This window comes from Salvelinus fontinalis, chromosome 29, assembly GCF_029448725.1.
Source record: "Salvelinus fontinalis isolate EN_2023a chromosome 29, ASM2944872v1, whole genome shotgun sequence".
Taxonomy (NCBI): Eukaryota; Metazoa; Chordata; class Actinopteri; order Salmoniformes; family Salmonidae; genus Salvelinus; species Salvelinus fontinalis.
The window spans coordinates 6,151,088-6,171,551 of NC_074693.1; the positions used below are offsets into that span (position 1 = coordinate 6,151,088).

General features: G+C 45.2%; 1 protein-coding gene across 6 annotated transcripts in view; it reads left to right on the forward strand.

Annotated features, from left to right (window-relative positions):
• Window positions 1–3,128: 3,128 nt before the first annotated feature.
• ogt.1 (O-linked N-acetylglucosamine (GlcNAc) transferase, tandem duplicate 1) overlaps window positions 3,129–20,464 on the forward strand; it is a 35,897-nt gene continuing 18,561 nt past the window's right edge. The window contains exons 1-13 of one of the 6 annotated variants that reach the window (XM_055888113.1): window positions 3,129–3,521; window positions 5,780–5,963; window positions 6,496–6,739; window positions 7,013–7,081; window positions 10,961–11,077; window positions 11,730–11,809; window positions 15,458–15,668; window positions 16,155–16,295; window positions 18,452–18,552; window positions 18,699–18,852; window positions 19,109–19,210; window positions 19,456–19,653; window positions 20,225–20,383. In XM_055888113.1, the coding sequence (XP_055744088.1) occupies window positions 3,485–3,521; window positions 5,780–5,963; window positions 6,496–6,739; window positions 7,013–7,081; window positions 10,961–11,077; window positions 11,730–11,809; window positions 15,458–15,668; window positions 16,155–16,295; window positions 18,452–18,552; window positions 18,699–18,852; window positions 19,109–19,210; window positions 19,456–19,653; window positions 20,225–20,383 (1,797 nt within the window). In that variant the 5' untranslated portion in view covers window positions 3,129–3,484. The remainder of the gene's footprint in view (window positions 3,522–5,779; window positions 5,964–6,495; window positions 6,740–7,012; window positions 7,082–10,960; window positions 11,078–11,729; window positions 11,810–15,457; window positions 15,669–16,154; window positions 16,296–18,451; window positions 18,553–18,698; window positions 18,853–19,108; window positions 19,211–19,455; window positions 19,654–20,224; window positions 20,384–20,464) is intronic. The other 5 variants (XM_055888115.1, XM_055888114.1, XM_055888116.1 and 2 more) reach the window with 5 other exon arrangements.

The following is a 20,464-nucleotide window of genomic DNA, read 5'->3' on the forward strand; positions in this document are numbered from 1 at the left end:
AATGGGTGATATTTCTGGCCACCCTTGTTTTGGTGAATCTGCCCAGCAGTTAACTTTGGGGTTGAGAAGAAGTGGAAGAGTGTGTGCGTGTGTATCCACCCTGACTGGCCCAACCAGTAATGGGGCCTGAACAAAGATAAAACATGTGAGATAGAATCGCTGCAGACACTGCCCATTACCCATGACATCATTCCCCTTCCCTGGCCCTAGCTGCGTTAGGCGATCGTCAACCCGGCACAGCAGAGCCGAGTGGAAAGAGAGAGATGGAGGGAGGGGAATGGAATGAAAAAAGGGGGGGATGAACACACAAGCTGGATGCGGCTGTGCATGCTCTGAGCACACAGAGAGGACCCGACATGGTCAATGATGTCAGCCTTGTTCCCATAGATGGGCTCTGGAAAACAGGAGCGGGGCAGAGTGTTGCCTTCTCAACATCCTCAGGCAGGGCAGAACGTAGAATGGGAAGTTAATGACTCTCATATAAGGTCTCAACATCCTTTAGGGTCTCTTTAGACATGTCAATCAGATGGAGAGGCTGAGAGGAAGGGGGTGGTAGGGGTTAGGGAGGAGGAGAAGGGGTGAAAATGTTTGGGGTCTGTTCTGTTTGTTCCCAGACCCCAGTTTTTCATTTACATGGTAAAAAGCAAGGATCCTGGCTTTTCATTTACATGGTAAAGAGCTGGAGAGTGGGGATACAGGAAAGGGCACAGGTTGAAGAGAGAGAAATAAAGATAGAGAGTGGAGAGGAGGAGAGAAAGAGAGGAGAGCGAGTGGAGAGAAAGACAGGAGAGAAAGTGAGGAGAGAAAGACAGGAGAGAAAGGGAGGAGAGAAAGAGAGGAGAGCGAGTGGAGAGAAAGAGAGGAGAGAAAGGGAGGAGAGAAAGGGAGGAGAGAAAGAGAGGAGAGCGAGTGGAGAGAAAGACAGGAGAGAAAGAGAGGAGAGAAAGGGAGGAGAGAAAGGGAGGAGAGCGAGTGGAGAGAAAAAGAGGAGAGCGAGAGTGGAGAGAAAGGGAGGAGAGAGAGAGTGGAGAGAAAGAGAGCGAGAGTGGAGAGAAAGAGAGGAGAGAGTGGAGAGAAAGAGAGCGAGAGTGGAGAGAAAGAGAGGAGAGTGGAGAGAAAGAGAGAGTGGAGAGAAAGAGAGTAGAGAAAGAGAGGAGAGAAAGAAAGGAAAGACTGGAGAGAAAGAGAGGAGGGAGAGGAAAGAGAGTGGAGAGAAAGAGAGAGATAGTGGAAAGAAAGAGAGTGGAGAGAAAGAGAGAGTGGAGAGAAAGAAAGGAGAGAGAGAGTGGAGAGAAAGAGAGAGTGGAGAGAAAGAGAGAGTGGAGAGAAAGAAAGGAGAGAGAGAGTGGAGAGAAAGAGAGAGTGGAGAGAAAGAGAGAGTGGAGAGAAAGAAAGGAGAGATAGTGGAGAGAAAGAGCTTGCACACCAGAGATGACATGTTACAGGCCCCTCATGCAAAAAAAATAAGTATTTACAAAAGTTATAGCCTTGTTAAACTGGTTACATTTGTGAGTAACAGTGTTGGAAAAAGTACCCAGATGTCATACTTGAGTAAAATTAAAGATACCTTAATAGAAAATGAAGTAAAAGTGAAAGTCACCCAGAAAAACACCACATGAGTAAAAGTCCAAAAGGATTTGGTTTTAAATATACGTAAGTATCAAAAGTAAATGTAATTGTTAAAATATGCTTAAGTAACAAAAATGTAAGTATAAATCGTTTCAAATTCCTTATATTAAGCAAATCTTTTTAATTTATGGATAGCCAGGGGCACACCAACATCCATAAATAATTTACGTTAAATAATTTGTGTTTAGTGAGTCCGCCAGATCAGAGGCAATAGTGATGACCTGTGACGTTCTATTGATTAGTGTGTGAATTTGACAATTTTCCTGTCCTGCTAAGCATAAAAAAATACTTTTGAGTGTCAAGAAAAATGTATGGAGTAAAAAGTACATAATTGTCTTTAGGAATGTAGTGAAGTAAAAGTAAAAGTTGTCAATTATAAATAGTAAAGTACAGATACCCCACAAAAAACAATTAAGTAGTGCTTTAAAGTATTTTTTGCTTAAGTGTGTTACACCACTGGTGAGTAACATGTATTCACATGTAAATTTCGCCACAAATAGTCAAAAGTTCAACATGACATGGTTATGCATAGAATGGATATACATAGCTGTGTGTAATTAGATAAGAATAAACATGTACGGTATAATAATAGGCTGTGCATGACAATCTTGCAGAGCGTTTACATCAGGGGTGTCAATATCATTCCATGGAGAGCCTATGGTGGCTCCTGGTTTTTCCTTTCAATTAAGCCCAAGGCAACCAGGTGTTGGGAGTTCCTTACCAATTCGTCGATTAAGTAAAAGGAAGGAGCGAAAACCGCACACTCGGCATTCGGTGGAATGAGTTTGACACCTGTGCTTTACATTATTGACATTTCCGTACAATAATTAAATAAAAAACAATGAATCAAAAGGTATGTAGCGATTGCCCCCTGTTGGTCGTGGTCAAAAAATGAAATGCCTAAAGTCGGTGGCGCTCACCTTGCCAAAGTGTGCACTATCACTGCACATTACCTACTACTTAGCTGTACACAACAATTCTCAGAGGGGGCATAGGAAAAGTAAGAATATGTATCAATCGTTTCATCATGTTGCAACGAGAAAGAGGTCAACCACTGGTGTGAACAGCTATGCCTTCAGGCCCTAGCCAGACACGTTTAAACTACTTCTAGTTAGACAACAAACACATGCATTTTTCTGTCTTTCAATCAATGTCATAACAATTCAGTCTCTCCATCTGCTAACTGCCTTGGTTTCTCTTCACAACCCTCAAATGAATGTCAACTTTCAGAACATTCTCTTCGCCTTCGATTTGCCGCAGTGCACATGTGGGAATGATGCGTAACAAAAAACCTCACTGCGATTGTGTATCCATCCGCGCTAAAATTATTATTTACAAAATGTTTGCATATACTCGTTTTTAAACGTTGGGTTTGTGCTCTTTGAATAATTAATGAATATTTCATACGACATCAAAATGTTAATAAATTACGCTCATTTTCTGTACAGTTTGTGGATTTATTATTTCCATTGGATCTATTTTCTGTAAAAAAACGTGTCCCTGGCTGAGGCTCCTTCGCCATTTTGTGTCTCGAGAGTCGCTTTGTTGAGGACGAAGCAGCATTTCATGATTGCGAATTTGAAGGAATAATTATTTGAGTCCCGTAGCAGTACGTTGATTGTTAGCAGTTAAACGTATATATTACAAGGACAGTAAATCGCTTATGAGCTAGCCAACTGTTGAAAAGAGAGTGGCTTTCTTCTTGACTAGCTAGCATTGACTCTGGTTAGCATAGCTAGGCTAACAGCTCTAGAAACGTCGAACAATCGACGCATATAATTAAACGTTTCTCTTAATTTGATATTATCAAACCACAACACTGACGACCACCGTGCAAGACTCGAAGACCGAGGAGATGGCGAGCTCCGTGGGAAACGTGGCTGACAGCACAGGTAGAGCTCTCGCTAGCTAGCTAACGCTGTTAACATGACACGAGTCTACTAACATCTTGCAGAACCATTTAAAAAAAACTTTATGCCGGCGTGTAACTAATCCACATTTTGCGCCAACTTCAATTATAGCATGTCACTTAGCCAGGTGTGGCTATGTATCGATATGTTGTGTAAATACACAAAACGGATCATGTTGGTAGGTGAACCCGCCAATCACGAAGCCCGAAGGATGTTATTGTATTAGTTATCTTGACCATAATCTCGCTAAACTTAATTTTAGTTGTCTTCCCCAACGTTTGATACAATGCAATTTAGCTAGGTAACGTGGATAATTATTTGACACTGTGTGCATTGACTATTTTGTTTATAGACCGTTTAGTTTTCCCTATACATTTTTAGGCATCAATCTAATTTTAGCTAGACTAGCTGACGTTACTGTTAGGTAGCGTTAGATGTTGATGGGGGTTGGTTTTGTCCGCCAACTAGCGTGACGTTACATTTGTAAACAATCACCTCACATTTCGTCTAGCTATGTACGTTACTTTGGTCCATTTTCATTTAATCGCACAACATTGCGTCTTTCATAATATTTCGTGTCAGACAGTTCTAACTAGCAAATGTTGATGCTTTTTATAACGAAGCTGATGCCTAGCTAACGTTAGTTAAAATCATAATTCACAATTTTTCTTTAGCTCTTGACTCTTATATAGCTAACAGTGGCTAATCATTTAGCTAGTTAGCTACACTATATATACAAAAGTGTGGACACCCCTTCAAATTAGAGGATTCGACTATTTCAGCCACGTCCATTGACAAGTGTAAAATCGAGCACACAGCCATGCAATCTCCATAGACAAACATTGGCAGTAGAATGGCCTTACTGAAGAGCTCAGTGACTTTCAATATGGCACTGTCATAGGATTCCACCTTTCCAACAAGTCAGTTTCAAATTTCTGTCCAGCTAGAGTTGCCCCTTTCAACTGTAAGTGTTGTTATTGTGAAGTGGAAGTCTAGGACAAACAATGGCTCAGCCACGAAGTGGTAGGCCACACAAGCTCACAGAACGGGACCAATGAAGCGTGTAGAGTGGAAAAATCGTCTGTCCTCTGTTGCAACACTCACTACCGAGTTCCAAACTGCCTCTGGAAGCAACATCAGCACAAGAACTGTTTGCCGGGAGCTTTATGAAATGGGTTTCCATGGCCGAGCAGCCGTGCACAAGCTTAAGATAACCACTCGCAATGCCAAGCATTGGCTGGAGAGGTGTAAAGCTCGCCGCCATTGGACTCTGGAGCAGTGGAAACATGTTCTCTGTAGTGATGAATCACGCTTCACCATCTGGCAATCCGACAGACGAATCTAGGTTTGACGGATGCCAGGAGAACCCTACCTGCCCGAATGCATAGTGCCAGCTGTACATTTTGGTGGAGGAGGAATAATGGTCTGGGGCTCTTTTTCATGTTTCGGGCTACGTTCCTTAGTTCCAGTGAAGGGAAATCTTAACGCTTCAGCATACAATGACATTCTAGACGATTCTGTGCTTTGTACTTTGTGGCAATAGTTTGGGGAAGGCCTTTTCCTGTTTCAACATGACAATGCCCCCGTGCACAAAGAGAGGTCCATACATAAATGGTTTGAGATCGGTGTGGAAGAACTTGACTAGCCACCCCAGAGCCCTGACGTCAACCCCATGTTACACCTTTGGGATGATTAGATCGCCGACTACAAGCCCAACATCAGTGCCCGACCTCACTAATGCTCTTGTGGCTGAATGTGGCAGCAATGTTCCAACATCTAGTGGAAGAGTGGAGGCTGTTATAGCTGTGAAGGGGAGGACCAACTCCACATTAATGCCCGTTATTTTGGAATGAGATGTTTGACGAGCAGGTATCTACGTACTTTTGGTCACATAGTGTATCTTTCAAAGGAAGAATGCCTGCTGCTATTTTCACAGACGGTTGACTTCTTGGCCTATATAACAGTAGCTATCTGACCTATAGCCACATATTTGTCTCTTAAAACGTGACTAATACCCTGTGATTGACAGTCCATTGCCTCACAGCAATTTGTATTAAACTATTGATTGATCTACTTCAACGGTGCAATTATTTAGCACCCAAGGGCATTTTATAAATGGTCTGATTTGATTTCAAGTACTTTATCTTGTTTATTTTTTTGTCTCTGTCCTCATGTTCTTCCATCTCTTCTAACGTGTTGTTCCCCCCCCCCCCTCGGGTTGTTGGGTGTTGGTGATACAGAACCGACAAAACAACGTATGCTTTCCTTCCAAGGGTTGGCCGAGCTGGCGCACCGGGAGTACCAGTCGGGTGACTTTGAGGCTGCCGAGCGCCACTGTATGCAGCTGTGGAGGCAGGAGCCCGACAACACGGGCGTGCTACTGCTGCTCTCCTCCATCCACTTCCAGTGTCGCAGGCTCGACAGGTGAGGTGGGCAGCGAGGGTTGTCAGCTCACACTGCAGTCAGTCTACATGGTGGGCCTGGTCTGGAGAGAATACTGGGTCCACTGTGACTGGCTGAAGCTGCAGCACTCTGGCTGCTACAGTACATGTTACTACTACACATCTGTGGTGTTGAGGAGTAAGGAATGGCTGGCTGTGCAGCTGGTCTGTCCGTAATCTTCCTGCATCTCTAAAAGGACTCTTACAGGGGGTGGTGGCAGTTTTCTCTTCTCACAGGTGATCCAGCTGTTGGCTTGGATTTTACTGTTTTTCTCTGGTGTTTTGGCTTGTTGCTCTTACTATGTACTATAAGCACACGCAAGTGATTTGAATTAACCATATGTTTAACCCCCCCCCCCACACACACACAATCATTTAGTTGTCCCACTATCTCATAACACACCAGCTAGTGTGTTAAATGAGATCTCCCATTGACCAAAGTACCTGGACCACACACCACCGCATCTCTCCAGTACTGCCTACCAGCCTCGTGACCACCCCCTCCGTCCTTCCAGATCTGCCCACTTCAGCACCTTGGCCATCAAGCAGAATCCTATGCTGGCTGAGGCCTACTCCAACCTGGGCAACGTGTACAAGGAGCGCGGCCAGTTGCAGGAGGCTATAGAGCACTACCGCCACGCCCTGCGGCTGAAACCAGACTTCATCGACGGGTACATCAACCTGGCAGCAGCCCTGGTGGCAGCGGGGGACATGGAGGGCGCCGTCCAGGCCTACGTCTCAGCCCTACAGTACAACCCTGTGAGTAGACCTTGGACCCAGTTCGTGTACCTCATAAGGTAGCAGCCCAGCACAAAACCCAGTGTTTTGGTGTTCTGCCAGACCTTGACTCTGAACATGTCTTGCACCCTCAAGCTACCCCAATCTGACATCAAATGTTATTGGTCACATACACATATTTAGCAGATGTTAATGCGGGTGTAGATCTCAAAAAGTAGATCTGAAATAACATGTGTTAGTCAGTCTAGTAGTGCGTTTCTGGTTTGGAGCTCTAATCTGTTTCCTGTCCTTCAGGATCTGTACTGTGTCCGCAGCGACCTGGGGAACTTGCTCAAAGCCCTGGGGCGTTTGGAAGAGGCTAAGGTATGTTCCAGGGGCTTGACACCGGCACAGCTTTTTGCTTATCTTTCTTTTGGTTGAAAATTTACTTTGTACTTTAATTTCTTTTGTAGATGTTTTGTTTGTCAGTTCTATTCCCCGCCCCCTTTGAGCCAGTGCTCTTTTCCCCCCCTCACTCTACTCATTCACTTGAGTGTGATTTTTCTGTCCCTGATGCCATCTCAGGCCCCCAACTACGCCTTGGGCAGCCCCTATCGCCCTGGGCAGGCCCCACCCCAGTACACCCTGACTCTGGGCAGATTCCGCCTCCCTCTTATGAGGCTTTTTTTTGGGGGGGGGGGGGATAAATTCTCTAGACCCCCAACCCATTAAACCCTCTTTTTGTCCTGTAAGTGACTTTTCAGACCGCTTTATACTTTGTTCCTGTTGAGGCTAGCTCCACTCCCAACACCCCCGCACAACTCCTCTCCTTCCACTCACAGTGCTCTGACCTCTCAACCTCAGGTCATTTCCCCTCCCCTCACGGGAAGAAAGGCTGGGCTTTTCAAATTGCTAGCAATAAAAAAAAAAAATCATTTTCCTTCCCATTAAAAACTCCTGAAATGATATAAACAAAGGTGGTTTTGGAGGGATAATGCTGGCTCGGTCTTGGACTGATAAATGAACTGATGAAGATAGTTCATCTCTGCAATGCAAAAGATAAGATGGCCTCTAACCAAACCACATTACTCTAATTATTTAAAAACAAATTGACAACTCCACCACTCAATCCAGTTTTCCCACTACTCCGTACCCATGCCGATTTGCTAGTCTTGTATTTTATGGAGTGCCCTCTGACCCTGTTATTCCCTCTTTATTTACCACCTCTAAGCCATGCATACATTGGCTCTTTTTTAGTGATATCTCTATTCATCTCCCTGATACGATATCTATACCTTCCCTGGGTTGGGTGGAAGCTGGAGCTGTGGAGTTGACATCTTGCTAGGTGACCTGGTGCCAGGCCATCTTATTTGGTGCCAGAAGGGGGAGGAGCTCCAGGGAGCTGCCAGGCCAGCCGACCCCTGCGCATTTGCTCCTCCCCCCCGCGCGCTCGCTAGGTACGGTGGAGTGTGGCGCTAAGAGCTGCCTTCCTGACACCCCAGCTACACCCCAATCAGAGGCTCCACATGCGCCCCCCCCCCCCCCCATCTGATCAGAAACAGCCAATGCTGTCACTGTGCCAACTGGACCCTACTGGTTATCTTATCTGACTGTTCCTGCTGTCTTAAAGAGTGGGTTAATAGAATAGTCAGGACTGTACCACGTTTGCATACCCTATCTCTCACACACCCCACCCCACAAGAGCCCGTAGTACGGTCCGATGCTGCGTCAGGCAGACAGCTCACAATCTGCACTCCGCCGCCCGCGTTCAGTTGGCTGGGTTAGAGAGAAACCCTCTTTATTTCAGAGCTACCTATGGATGCTTCTAGATGTCCAAACATTACACAACCAAGGCTTTTCTTCTCACTCCCCATTGGCCAGGATTCACGCACAACAGGACAAAGAAAAAGCCAAGCATTAAAACAAATACTTTTTGAAGAAGAGGTTGCAGGAAAGCATATGCTATGACATATTATTCCCAAAGAAATGTCATCAGTTCATTTGATGAAGATCAAGCTAGTTATCCTCCCTCCGTTCTCCTAGCTTGGCCATACTATTAATATTAGTGATTGATAACACATTTTATCGAAGCCTTTCTTCCCTCGTGCCGACCACCCCCCCCCACCCCCGAAACATAATTTAAAAATAAATAAACATGAATGTAAACAGAGCAGGTTGTCTTAATTTTGTGCTGTTTATTTTTTGTGCTGTTTTATTTAATTTCCATATGAGAGGGAGAGAAAAATAATGTATTGTTTGCCAACTTTTACTAACGCTCTTGTTTTATTTTGTCTCTTGGGTTTTTTCCACGACTGATGATGTTATTTAGAAGGTTGTTTCAGGTGGGTGATGACATTACTCCTGCTACCGTACCCTAGGTGCCCTGGCTGAAACACGGATCACTAGGGCAGCATCAGTCCTCAACCACCAGCTGCTGAGGCTGCCGCCCCTCAAAGTCCAAACAATGTGGTAACGGGTTTGTAAACTGCCAGCAACAGAAAAAACCACGAACTACTACTACTACATCATGCCTCTGTCTTGTGGCTTCCTCTGAAGAGCAGAGAAACAAAACAAGAAAAGAACAGTAAAACAAACAAAAACAAAAAGAGAAGTACAGTAAGCATTCCTTTAAATACCTTAAATTACCATGACAACAACGGCCAAAACCTATATCAGTACATTCAAAAAAATATATACCAAACATGGAAGCAATTAGCGGGAAAATATTAAGTAAAGAAAAAGTAAGAACCATCTAACTCTTACTTGTTGGTTGCATTTTTTTTCCTGTTGATTTGAGTTTTTTTCCTTCTTGGTTTTGGAGTTGCAGTGCTCTGCGGATGATGCAGACGGCGCTGTGAGTGTGTAGTAACGCAGGGGCTGCGCAGCGAACAAACCTTCCAAGGCCTCAGGCTCAAGCGACGCTCCCCCCCCCCCCCCCCCCCCCCCCCCTGGCCTGCTGGGTACAGACCCTCCCCCCGACGCCCTCTGTCAGCCTGGCACCCAGCGTACCCCCAACCTCCAATAGGACACAATTTGTCTCTCTAAAACAACTCCTCTATTTCCCCATTGCCCTGCGGAACAGCCCCTGGGCTCTGGTGGTAGATCAACTCTCCTATCCTCCTCTTAGGGCATCAGACACTAGGCCATCTTGATGCCCCTAAACTTCAAACTCCACTTCTGTATTCCCCCTCTATCTAAACAGCCGCTTGGCTGTGGTCTCAATGACCTCTAACCCCAACCCTCTCCCCTGCCGCACATTGGTTCTGAAAGGCATTGTGGGTACAGAGTGTGGCAGTCTGGGTAAGCAGGGCGTCTTCCGGGACTCTGGGTCTGCAGCCGGACCGCAACGTGGCCGGGGTCAGCGAGCGCGGCGGCGGCAAACAACGACCGTGTGTTGCTAAGCAGCAACAGGGTCGGTGGCGTGCGGGGTGACTTTGGTTGTAGTCAGACACACCTAGGACACGCCCGCCCACGTAGATTTTTGTGCGCATGCATTACAGGGACCTCCACCTGCACGCAGCACCCGCCATTCAAGGTTGTGAGAGATACCGCTAGTAAATATAGTCAGCTATCAAATATCAGTTACTGTATAAACCAGTTACTGGTTTTATACATTTGAATATCTTTTAGCTATTTTCCTACACTCATATCAGCAGCTTAAAGGCTGAACATTTTCATAACCAAGCAGCAGAAAAGTCTAGTCGTTTCGGTTCCTCGTGTTGTGAGGCCATGATGATAACTGCAGAATGTCGGTCTGCGTGTGGGTGCTGGTTGGATCTGCGCAGCGTAGGAATAAGCAAGGCAGCTTAGCGCCGCAGATTTCAGCGCAGGCGAGCCCATGCTGCACACTCACTTTTTGCTTTAGTTGAGAACGGTCACTAATTCTGTTTCCTCTACTTTTTTTTCCGTTTTCTTGTCTTCAAATTTTTTTTTTTTACAACCTCTACCGCTACTCTTCCTCTCCTCCTACCGCTACTCTTCCTCTCCTCCTCCTACCGCTACTCTTCCTCTCCTCCTCCTACCGCTACTCTTCCTCTCCTCTTCTACCGCTACTCTTCCTCTCCTCTTCTACCGCTACTCTTCCTCTCCTCTTCTACCGCTACTCTTCCTCTCCTCTTCTACCGCTACTCTTCCTCTCCTCTTCTACCGCTACTCTTCCTCCCCTCCTCCTACCGCTACTCTTCCTCGCCTCCTCCTACCGCTACTCTTCCTCGCCTCCGCTACTCTTCCTCTCCTCTTGTTTTGATTGTTAACCCATTGAAGGCGTGTTACCTGAAGGCTATTGAGACTCAGCCTAACTTTGCGGTGGCTTGGAGCAACCTGGGTTGTGTGTTCAACGCCCAGGGAGAGATATGGTTGGCCATACACCACTTTGAGAAGGTAAGACTTTTCTACACTGCCGATGATGTAAAAACAAAGGACAGACCAGGATAGTCTGTCACTAACCAATACACAATACTATTAATGTCTGAGAACATTTTAAGTAGAGTACTGTGGACTGTTCTGTCCGTGTTCACTGGTCTAAAGGAGATTTTTCAGGTGAACAAAAGCAAGCGCAGTGGTGGATATAGTCAATCAGAAAATCTATGTTTAATTCAAGTTGCAACAGCAGCGGAGAGAATGTTTAACTTGGCCTTCGCAGAGAAGGTCCTTATCGTAATTATACAGCACCAGAAAACCAAGACCTTGTCGGCTGCTAGCCACAGAATCAGTGTTCAACAGAATACAACAACAATAAGTCTCCTTGAAACTGCAGTCTGGCATCAGTCCCTTTCAACAGATATGAGTAACATCCAGCATTACATCTTGTGACCAACCTGTGTCACAAATAGAACACTTAAAATCATGTGGATAACATGGGAAGACTCATATAAATATGCTAAGCATTGTGTTAATTACTCTAAACTGAATAGGAACTTTATTCATCTTAAATATTTCCCATTACACCTGGTGTTTGGAGGAAATGTTTAACACACTTCTAATGCAGTATGTCCTGTCTGTTTTGATGTATGTATTTATGGGTGTTTGTCAGGCTGTGACTCTGGATCCCAACTTCCTGGATGCCTACATCAACTTGGGCAACGTTCTGAAAGAGGCTCGCATCTTTGACAGGTCAGAGACTTTTTCCATGGCATAACGAGTTAGACCTGAAGACACTCCCTCGTTCAGTCCTAATTATCCTCAATTCACCTAGTGCGCCACAGGCGCTCATATGACGCTCTGACATTTTGAAGAAAGTCAAACACACACAGAACCATATGCATGGTAGTAGCTGTAGATTTTGTGGTGGTAGGCAGATTTAGGAGTAAGGGTAGGGAGTAGCAGATTTGGTGGTAGTAGGCAGATTTAGTGGTAGGTAGTAGTAGATTTGGTGGTGGTAGGCAGATTTAGTAGTAGATTTGGTGGTGGTAGGCAGATTTAGTAGTAGATTTGGTGGTGGTAGGCAGATTTAGTGGTAGGTGGTAGTAGATTTGGTGGTGGTGGTAGGTAGATTTGGTGGTGGTAGGCAGATTTAGTGGTAGGTAGTAGTAGATTTGGTGGTGGTAGGCAGATTTAGTAGCAGATTTGGTGGTGGTAGGCAGATTTAGTAGCAGATTTGGTGGTGGTAGGCAGATTTGGTGGTGGTAGGCAGATTTAGTAGTAGATTTGATGGTGGTAGGCAGATTTAGTAGTAGATTTGGTGGTGGTAGGCAGATTTAGTGGTAGGCAGATTTAGTGGTAGGTAGTAGTAGATTTGGTGGTGGTAGGCAGATTTGGTGGTGGTAGGTAGTAGTAGATTTGGTAGTGGTAGGTAGTAGCAGCAGCGCACAAACCCAATGTTTCTGCCTCAAGTAGAGCGTTTGTCGAGCCTTGGTTTTGGTTTGTAAGGGTAGTATAGTATCTTGTGGGTAAGTATGTTTTATATAGTATAAATTGTACATAATCTGACTTTCTGTAGAATTTAACCTTTTATTTAAAGCTGGAATATATAACTTTTTTTGCATATTCACATAGAAATGTGAGTTATAGATCTGTCTTTCTCATTGAAAGCAAATCGAAGATGTAGAACTGTTCTATATGCACTATTTCTATTATTCTCGTACTTTCGGTTTTGTACACTAGCTGAAAATGCAATATTTTTGGTTATGGAAAATAAACTCGGCAAAAAAAGAAACGTCCCTTTTTCAGGACCCTGTCTTTCAAAGATAATTCATAAAAATCCAAATAACTTCACAGATCTTCATTGTAAATGTTTTAACATTGTTTCCCATGCTTGTTCAATGAACCATGAACAATTAATGAACATGCACCTGGGGAACGGTCGTTAAGACACTAACAGTTTACTGACGGTAGGGAATTAAGGTCACAATTATGAAAACTTAGGACACTAAAGAGGCCTTTCTACTGACTCTGAAAACACCGAAAGAAAGATGCCCAGGGTCCCTGCTCATCTGCATGAACATGCCTTAGGCATGTACAGGGTGGCAACAACTGCCCAAGTTACACCAGGAACGCACAACCCCTCTATCAGTGCTCAGACTGTCCGCAATAGGCTGAGAGAGGCTGGACTGAGGGCTTGTAGGCCTGTTGTAAGGCAGGTCCTCACCAGACTTCACCGGCAACAACGTCACCTATGGGCACAATGCCACTATCGCTGGACCAGACAGGACTGGCAAAAAGTGCTCTTCACTAAACTCTCCTGGGAAGACTTTCCACTAGATGTTGGAACATTGCTGCAGGGACTTGCTTCCATTCAGCCTCGCGCATTAGTGAGGTTGGGCACTGATTTTGACCGATTAGGCCTTGCTTGCAGCCCGCGTTCCAATTCATCTCAAAGGTGTAAGATGGGGTTGAGATCAGGGCTCTGTGCAGGCCAGTCAAGTTCTTCCACACCGATCTCAACAAACCAGTTCTCTATGGACCTCGCTTTGTTCAGAGGCATTGTCATGCTGAAACAGGAAAGAGCCTCCTTCCCCAAACTGTTGCCACAAAGTAGAAAGCACAGAATCATCTAGAATGTAATTGTATGCGGTAGTGTTAAGATCTCCCTTCACTGGAACTAAGGGGCCCGAACCATGAAAAACCATGAGCTTTACACCACTCCAGCTGACACTTGGCATTGCGTATGGTGATCTTCCATGAACTGAATTGATTAAGTTCCTGACCAACGGTTATTGTGCTGGCGTTGCTTCCACAGGCAGTTTTGAACTCGGTAGTGAGTGTTGCAACCAAATTTTTTATGCGCTACAGGCTTCTGCACTCAGCGTTCCCTTTCTGTGAACTTGTGTGGACTACCACGTCGGGGCTGAGCCATAGTTGCTCCTAGACGTTTCCACTTCACAATAGCAGCACTTACAGTTGACTGGGACAGCTCTAGCAGAGCAGAAATTTGACTGACTTGTTGGAAAGGTGGCATCCTATGACGGTGCCACGTGGCAAGGGAGGCTTGTTGATGAAAGTTGGCCATCAAGTGTCTTAATGACGTGGAATAAAGATCTCCGGCGACCCCGAAAAGCAGCCCCTGGAAGGAAAAGGGGCAGCGTTTGACCATGTATTTCAAAACTGGTGAACAATGAGTCGACACCTCCACCACGCTCTAGTCAGCACACCAGTTGTCAAAGTGGCAAAAGCCCCTCCTCGATTTCTCCCGCTGTCCTGTCGACACGGTGAATGGAGAAATCCATCGAGTTTAGGGCTGACCCCATTTAGACGATGGGTCAGTTTGTTTGGTTGATAGGCTGTATAAATCACATTGGCTACTTGCTAATTGTATAAAATATTCTCGGCTCTGTTTCCCAGTGAGCTCCGGACAGACATGGCTGGAAGCTCTGCAAGGGATAGAAAAGTAATCCGGTAGGCTTGTTTTACGATGTGTCTATGGGATCAGAGCATTACTTCTTTCTTTTAATGCTGCGTCTTTATTGAAAGAGAGCTGTAAAGATTTTTCAAATAAGCTACATTGAGATACAATTTTTTTTTTTCATGGTTAGGCTCGAGTCATTTGTGTTATTTAATCACAGTGTGCCTAAAGCATCAGATGAGCTCAGTAGCCTACATATTGTTGATTTCAATTAAACACAGGTTGTGTCTTTATTGGGAAAAATAAATGTTTTAACATTTCTAACAAACCGTTGAACGAAAGAACAAACAACTCTAGTTTTTTTTGGGGGGGGGGGGGGTGACGGCCCAAATCCAGTTGAATAGCCATGACGGGGTATCTTGCCCAAGAGCCATGTTTCAGAAAAGCAGAGACTATTTCAGTTTTGGGAGTCCCGTTGGTAGCAAATCTGTGATCGGACGTTATCTTTTTATCAAGTGACAAGTAGAATGGAGAGACGAGATGGCCAGTTCTCCCTTCACCTTAATCTCTCCATGACGACCCCCCCCCCCCCCCCCCTTACCTCTAATGTTGCTGTTTCCTCTTGGGTAGCCTGAATTTGGTCGGAATAACATAAAGAGCCCAGGGCAGATAAGTTGAAGCCGGAATTGCGGTAACTGCCGATCTGATGTTCAAAAGTCGTCCGTTTGTAAGAAATGATAGCGAATACATTTAGAGAAAATAATGTACAAAATAATATCAAAGTTGGCAAACCGGAGGCCATCCAGTACAGCGCCATCTTAGCAAAGACTAATTTTACTACAGCTCAGTAGCACTAATGCCACTATACTCTCCTCTGCAGAGCGGTGGTGGGCTACCGCTGAGTCCTCAGCCTTTAGTAGTATTTGCCTTAATTGTTACCAGTGGTTTACCCACCCTTCTCTCTTCTTCCAACCATTCAGAGCGGTGGCTGGCTACCTGCGTGCCCTCAGCCTGAGCCCCAACCACGCAGTCGTCCACGGCAACCTGGCGTGCGTCTACTACGAGCAGGGTCTTATCGACCTGGCCATCGACACGTACCGCCGTGCCATCGAGCTGCAGCCCCACTTCCCCGACGCCTACTGTAACCTGGCCAACGCCCTCAAGGAGAAGGGCAATGTAAGGAAGAACACGGTGTGTGTGTGTGTCCACGCAGTGAGCAGCTGCTCTGTTATTCTGCATCCCTACTCCCAGTGTGTGAGGCATGGCTGTCCCAGCAGGCTGCGGCAGGTCACTGTGCCCTGTGCATGTCATGTCTTCCTTGACCCAGTTTACTAGATGACAGGGGTCAGAGATCAGACTGGGTGTGGTTAGATGGATATGCATGACACACTGATCTTCATGATTGTTGTGAGGCCATCCCTTTCACCACTACTCTAGACAATGATTATTTTGGGATGCTTAAATGTCCTCTGTTCAACTACAAATAGATGTAGATTGATATGGGTTCCAGCTGTCCGTTAGCTGTTGCTGTTGTCTCTGTTGGCCGCCTCTGGGCCTTGGCGTCAGTCTGTTGGGGTTTCCCTTTTCTGTATGAAAATCTGAGTGTTTGTGTGTAGGCTGTCTGTGAATGTGTGTGTGTGGTTTAACCATGTGTGGTTTGAATCCCGCCTCTCCCAGGTGTCCGAAGCTGAGGAGTGTTACAACACGGCCCTGCGTCTGTGTCCCACTCACGCAGACTCTCTCAACAACCTGGCCAACATCAAGAGGGAGCAGGGCAACATCGAGGACGCCGTCCAGCTCTACAGGAAAGCCCTGGAGGTGAGATAGTTAACTATATGGCAGAATGCTCATAGAAAGCATTGAAAAGTATTTTACCTCTCATGATAGGTTAAAGGAAGGCTGTTTATAAGCCCTTGTCCCCCCCCCCCCCCCTTAATCACGTCAGCTCAGTGTTCTCTTTTTTTAAGGAAGTGTCATTTCATGAATCTGGTGGTGACTGAACCTTTTTTGGGGGGGGGGGGGGGTTTCCAGAGTTTGCAGCGGGCCCACTCTAACCTGGCTACTGTCCTGTTGTAGTATGTATTTTAACCTATAGGTGTCCACTCACTCTGCCCAGAGTGGGTGAAAACGTGCTTTGGCGATCATTTCGCCTCCTTATATTTTAATGTACATTTTACCAAGACAAATATGATTTATTCATGTTCTGAATCGTTCAGTGGTGGTCTTTCTCTAATATTAACATGATATGTAAAGAGTTGGATTTCGTAACGTAATACATCCGGTAATCCGAGCTCTGACAGAGTGACGCCGGTTTCTCGCCTCGACTTTTGAGGATTTTCCATTTTGCTCGTCGTCCAAGGTGTTTCCGCAGGTTGCAAAAAGCTACATTTAGCATGACACGAGCAGAGTTATATGTAAAAAGCTACATTTAGCATGACACGAGCAGAGTTATATGTAAAAAGCTACATTTAGCATGACACGAGCAGAGCTATGTAAAAAGCTACATTTAGTATGACACGAGCAGAGTTATATGTAAAAAGCTACATTTAGTATGACACGAGCAGAGTTATATGTAAAAAGCTACATTTAGCATGACACGAGCAGAGTTATATGTAAAAAGCTACATTTAGCATGACACGAGCAGAGTTATATGTAAAAAGCTACATTTAGCATGACACGAGCAGAGTTATATGTAAAAAGCTACATTTAGCATGACACGAGCAGAGTTATATGTAAAAAGCTACATTTAGCATGACACGAGCAGAGTTATGTAAAAAGCTACATTTAGCATGACACGAGCAGAGTTAAATGTAAAAAGCTACATTTAGCATGACACGAGCAGAGTTATATGTAAAAAGCTACATTTAGCATGACACGAGCAGAGTTATATGTAAAAAACTACATTTAGCATGACACGAGCAGAGTTATATGTAAAAAGCTACATTTAGCATGACACGAGCAGAGTTATATGTAAAAAGCTACATTTAGCATGACACGAGCAGAGTTATATGTAAAAAACTACATTTAGCATGACACGAGCAGAGTTATATGTAAAAAACTACATTTAGCATGACACGAGCAGAGTTATATGTAAAAAACTACATTTAGCATGACACGAGCAGAGTTATATGTAAAAAGCTACATTTAGCATGACACGAGCAGAGTTATATGTAAAAAACTACATTTAGCATGACACGAGCAGAGTTATATGTAAAAAGCTTGGTATACGCCCAGTGCTCCGTTGACACTTCATATCATATGCTTGTTTTTTTGAGACCTCTTACTAAAATATGAAAATACTACATGTCTCAGTCGATGTCATCTAGCTTCTATTGATTACATGTCCTGCGGATTTGGAGAAGGGGACGAGTTCAACGGTGAGCTGTTAGGTAGCCTAAATTCTACACATAATTCAGCCTATCTGACGCGATGCAATTTTCCAGATTTATATTTTATTACTACTTTTTCTCTGGCCTCCATTGATTTAGTCGTCCTGATTCTGGCCATCCTACAAGGGTGAACTGGATTTAGTCGTCCTGATTCTGGCCATCCTACAAGGGTGAACACGCCAATCATTTTTGAATGGATCATGGTAGAGACCTGATGTTTGGAACATGGGTTTTAATATGGTAGATAATCCTCTATCTTACCCAGTGGTCAAATGATGCACTTTTTGATTGTTCACCCTATAACCTGTGTGTGTGTTGGTGTTTGCAGCGGCCCACTCTAACCTGGCCAGTGTTCTGTTGTAATATGTATTTTAACGTGTGGTTGTGGGTTGTGTTGTCTTCAGGTGTTTCCAGAGTTTGCAGCGGCCCACTCTAACCTGGCCAGCGTTCTGTTGTAATATGTATTTTAACGTGTGGTTGGTGTCTTCAGGTGTTTCCAGAGTTTGCAGCGGCCCACTCTAACCTGGCCAGCGTTCTGTTGTAATATGTATTTTAAAGTGTGGTTGTGGGTTGTGTTGTCTTCAGGTGTTTCCAGAGTTTGCAGCGGCCCACTCTAACCTGGCCAGCGTTCTGCAGCAGCAGGGGAAACTCCAGGAGGCCCTCATGCACTACAAGGAGGCCATCAGGTCCGTAGACAGACACCTCCCTCTGTCTCTCCCTCTTATATCAATCAGTTGTGGTTTGACAATCGACAGAGACACAACTTTTAGGGATGTTGTTTCAGGGTTCTAGTTGATTTGCGTCCTACTGATTTGTTTCTGTGTCGCTGTAGAATCAGCCCTACGTTTGCTGATGCCTACTCCAACATGGGCAACACTCTGAAGGAGATGCAGGATGTCCAGGGAGCTCTGCAGTGTTACACCAGAGCCATCCAGATCAACCCTGCCTTCGCTGACGCTCACTCTAACCTGGCCTCCATTCACAAGGTGACTCATCTGCCATCTTTGTTCTAACCCCTATTTCTAAATCAACTCCTATCAGACCTACAGAAGTGCAGTGAAGTAGACTTTAGCGTTGGCATCACTCATCTTCTGTCACTGATATTCCACGGGACAAAATTGGTCTGCAATTCGTTTTTTAATGAATGGAAATATTAAAATGCATGTATTTATAAAGGAAGTTGTCCTATGATTGCATTATTGTAATGATATGTTATTGCCCCCCCCCCCCCCCCCCCCCCAGGACTCTGGTAACATCCCAGAAGCCATTGCTTCATACCGTACAGCCCTGAAACTGAAGCCTGACTTCCCTGATGCCTACTGCAACCTAGCACACTGCTTGCAGGTACAAACACACACACACTAGTCTCCTATGTCAAGTTACTGCAGATACACTTGATGCCAAATCCTGATTTGGGACTTAACTGTAACTAGAGTATAAGTCATGTATTGATGTGAGCCATTGCGAGAGATAAACCAAGTAATGCTCGAGTTACTGCTCTTTTGATTGACATTTCTCTGAGTTTCCACTTCAGACTGCCTCACTTCTCACACCTCACCACTTAGACAGCAGTCCTCTCTTCTCCCCAGATTGTGTGTGACTGGACAGACTATGATGAGCGTATGAAGAAGCTGGTGAGCATCGTGGCTGACCAGTTGGATAAGAACCGGCTGCCCTCGGTGCACCCCCACCACAGCATGCTGTACCCCCTCTCTCACGGCTTCCGCAAGGCCATCGCTGAGAGGCACGGCAACCTCTGTCTGGACAAGGTACAGGCCCTCATCAAAGCAAGTACAGTATTGACCTTTTATTCAGGGGAAAGTTAGGCTGGGATGCTTGCATGGTGAAGGGTAAACGGTAAGGTGGGATGTCTTGGAAGTTATGTTAAGGAAACTTAGGCCCGTAGTCTTTTATTTAGTTGATAATAAACAGTAAAAAGCAGCCTTAGATGGCAGGAGGTGGTTGGCTTGCTTGCAGGGTGAAGAGGTTGGTTCAGTCAGATTGGTTAGGGTCGGGTGGTTAGTTGGATGTTAAGGTCAGGTTCAGGCTAGTTGTAACTGAAACCAGATCCCTCGTCCATTACACAATCTACCTTGTCAAGTTGGACCACCTGAAAGGAGTTAGGGTTTATGGTCATTGTCTGACAGGCTATGATGTTCCAATGTCCATACTAGCAATCATTCTATGTAGTATGCTAGAATAGAGCCTTGGCCTAGGTTTCAAATGGCCCCCTTTTCATTACATAGAGCAGTACTTTTGGTTAAAAGTAGTTCACTATATAGGGAATAGGAATCCATTTGGGGTGCATCCTGGTTAGTCTAACCCCCCCCCCCCGTCCCGTCCTTGTCCCCCCCACAGATCAATGCGCTCCACAAGCCGGCCTTTGAGTACCCCAAAGACCTGAAGGCCAGCGCGGGTCGTCTGAGGGTGGGATATGTCAGCTCTGACTTCGGGAACCACCCCACCTCCCACCTCATGCAGTCCATCCCCGGCATGCACAACTCTGAGAAGTTTGAGGTGAGGGTTTCTTACTGTTGTATGACATTATCACTAGACTGGCAACAACCCATGATTTAAAATGAACTGATGTTTGCTTAC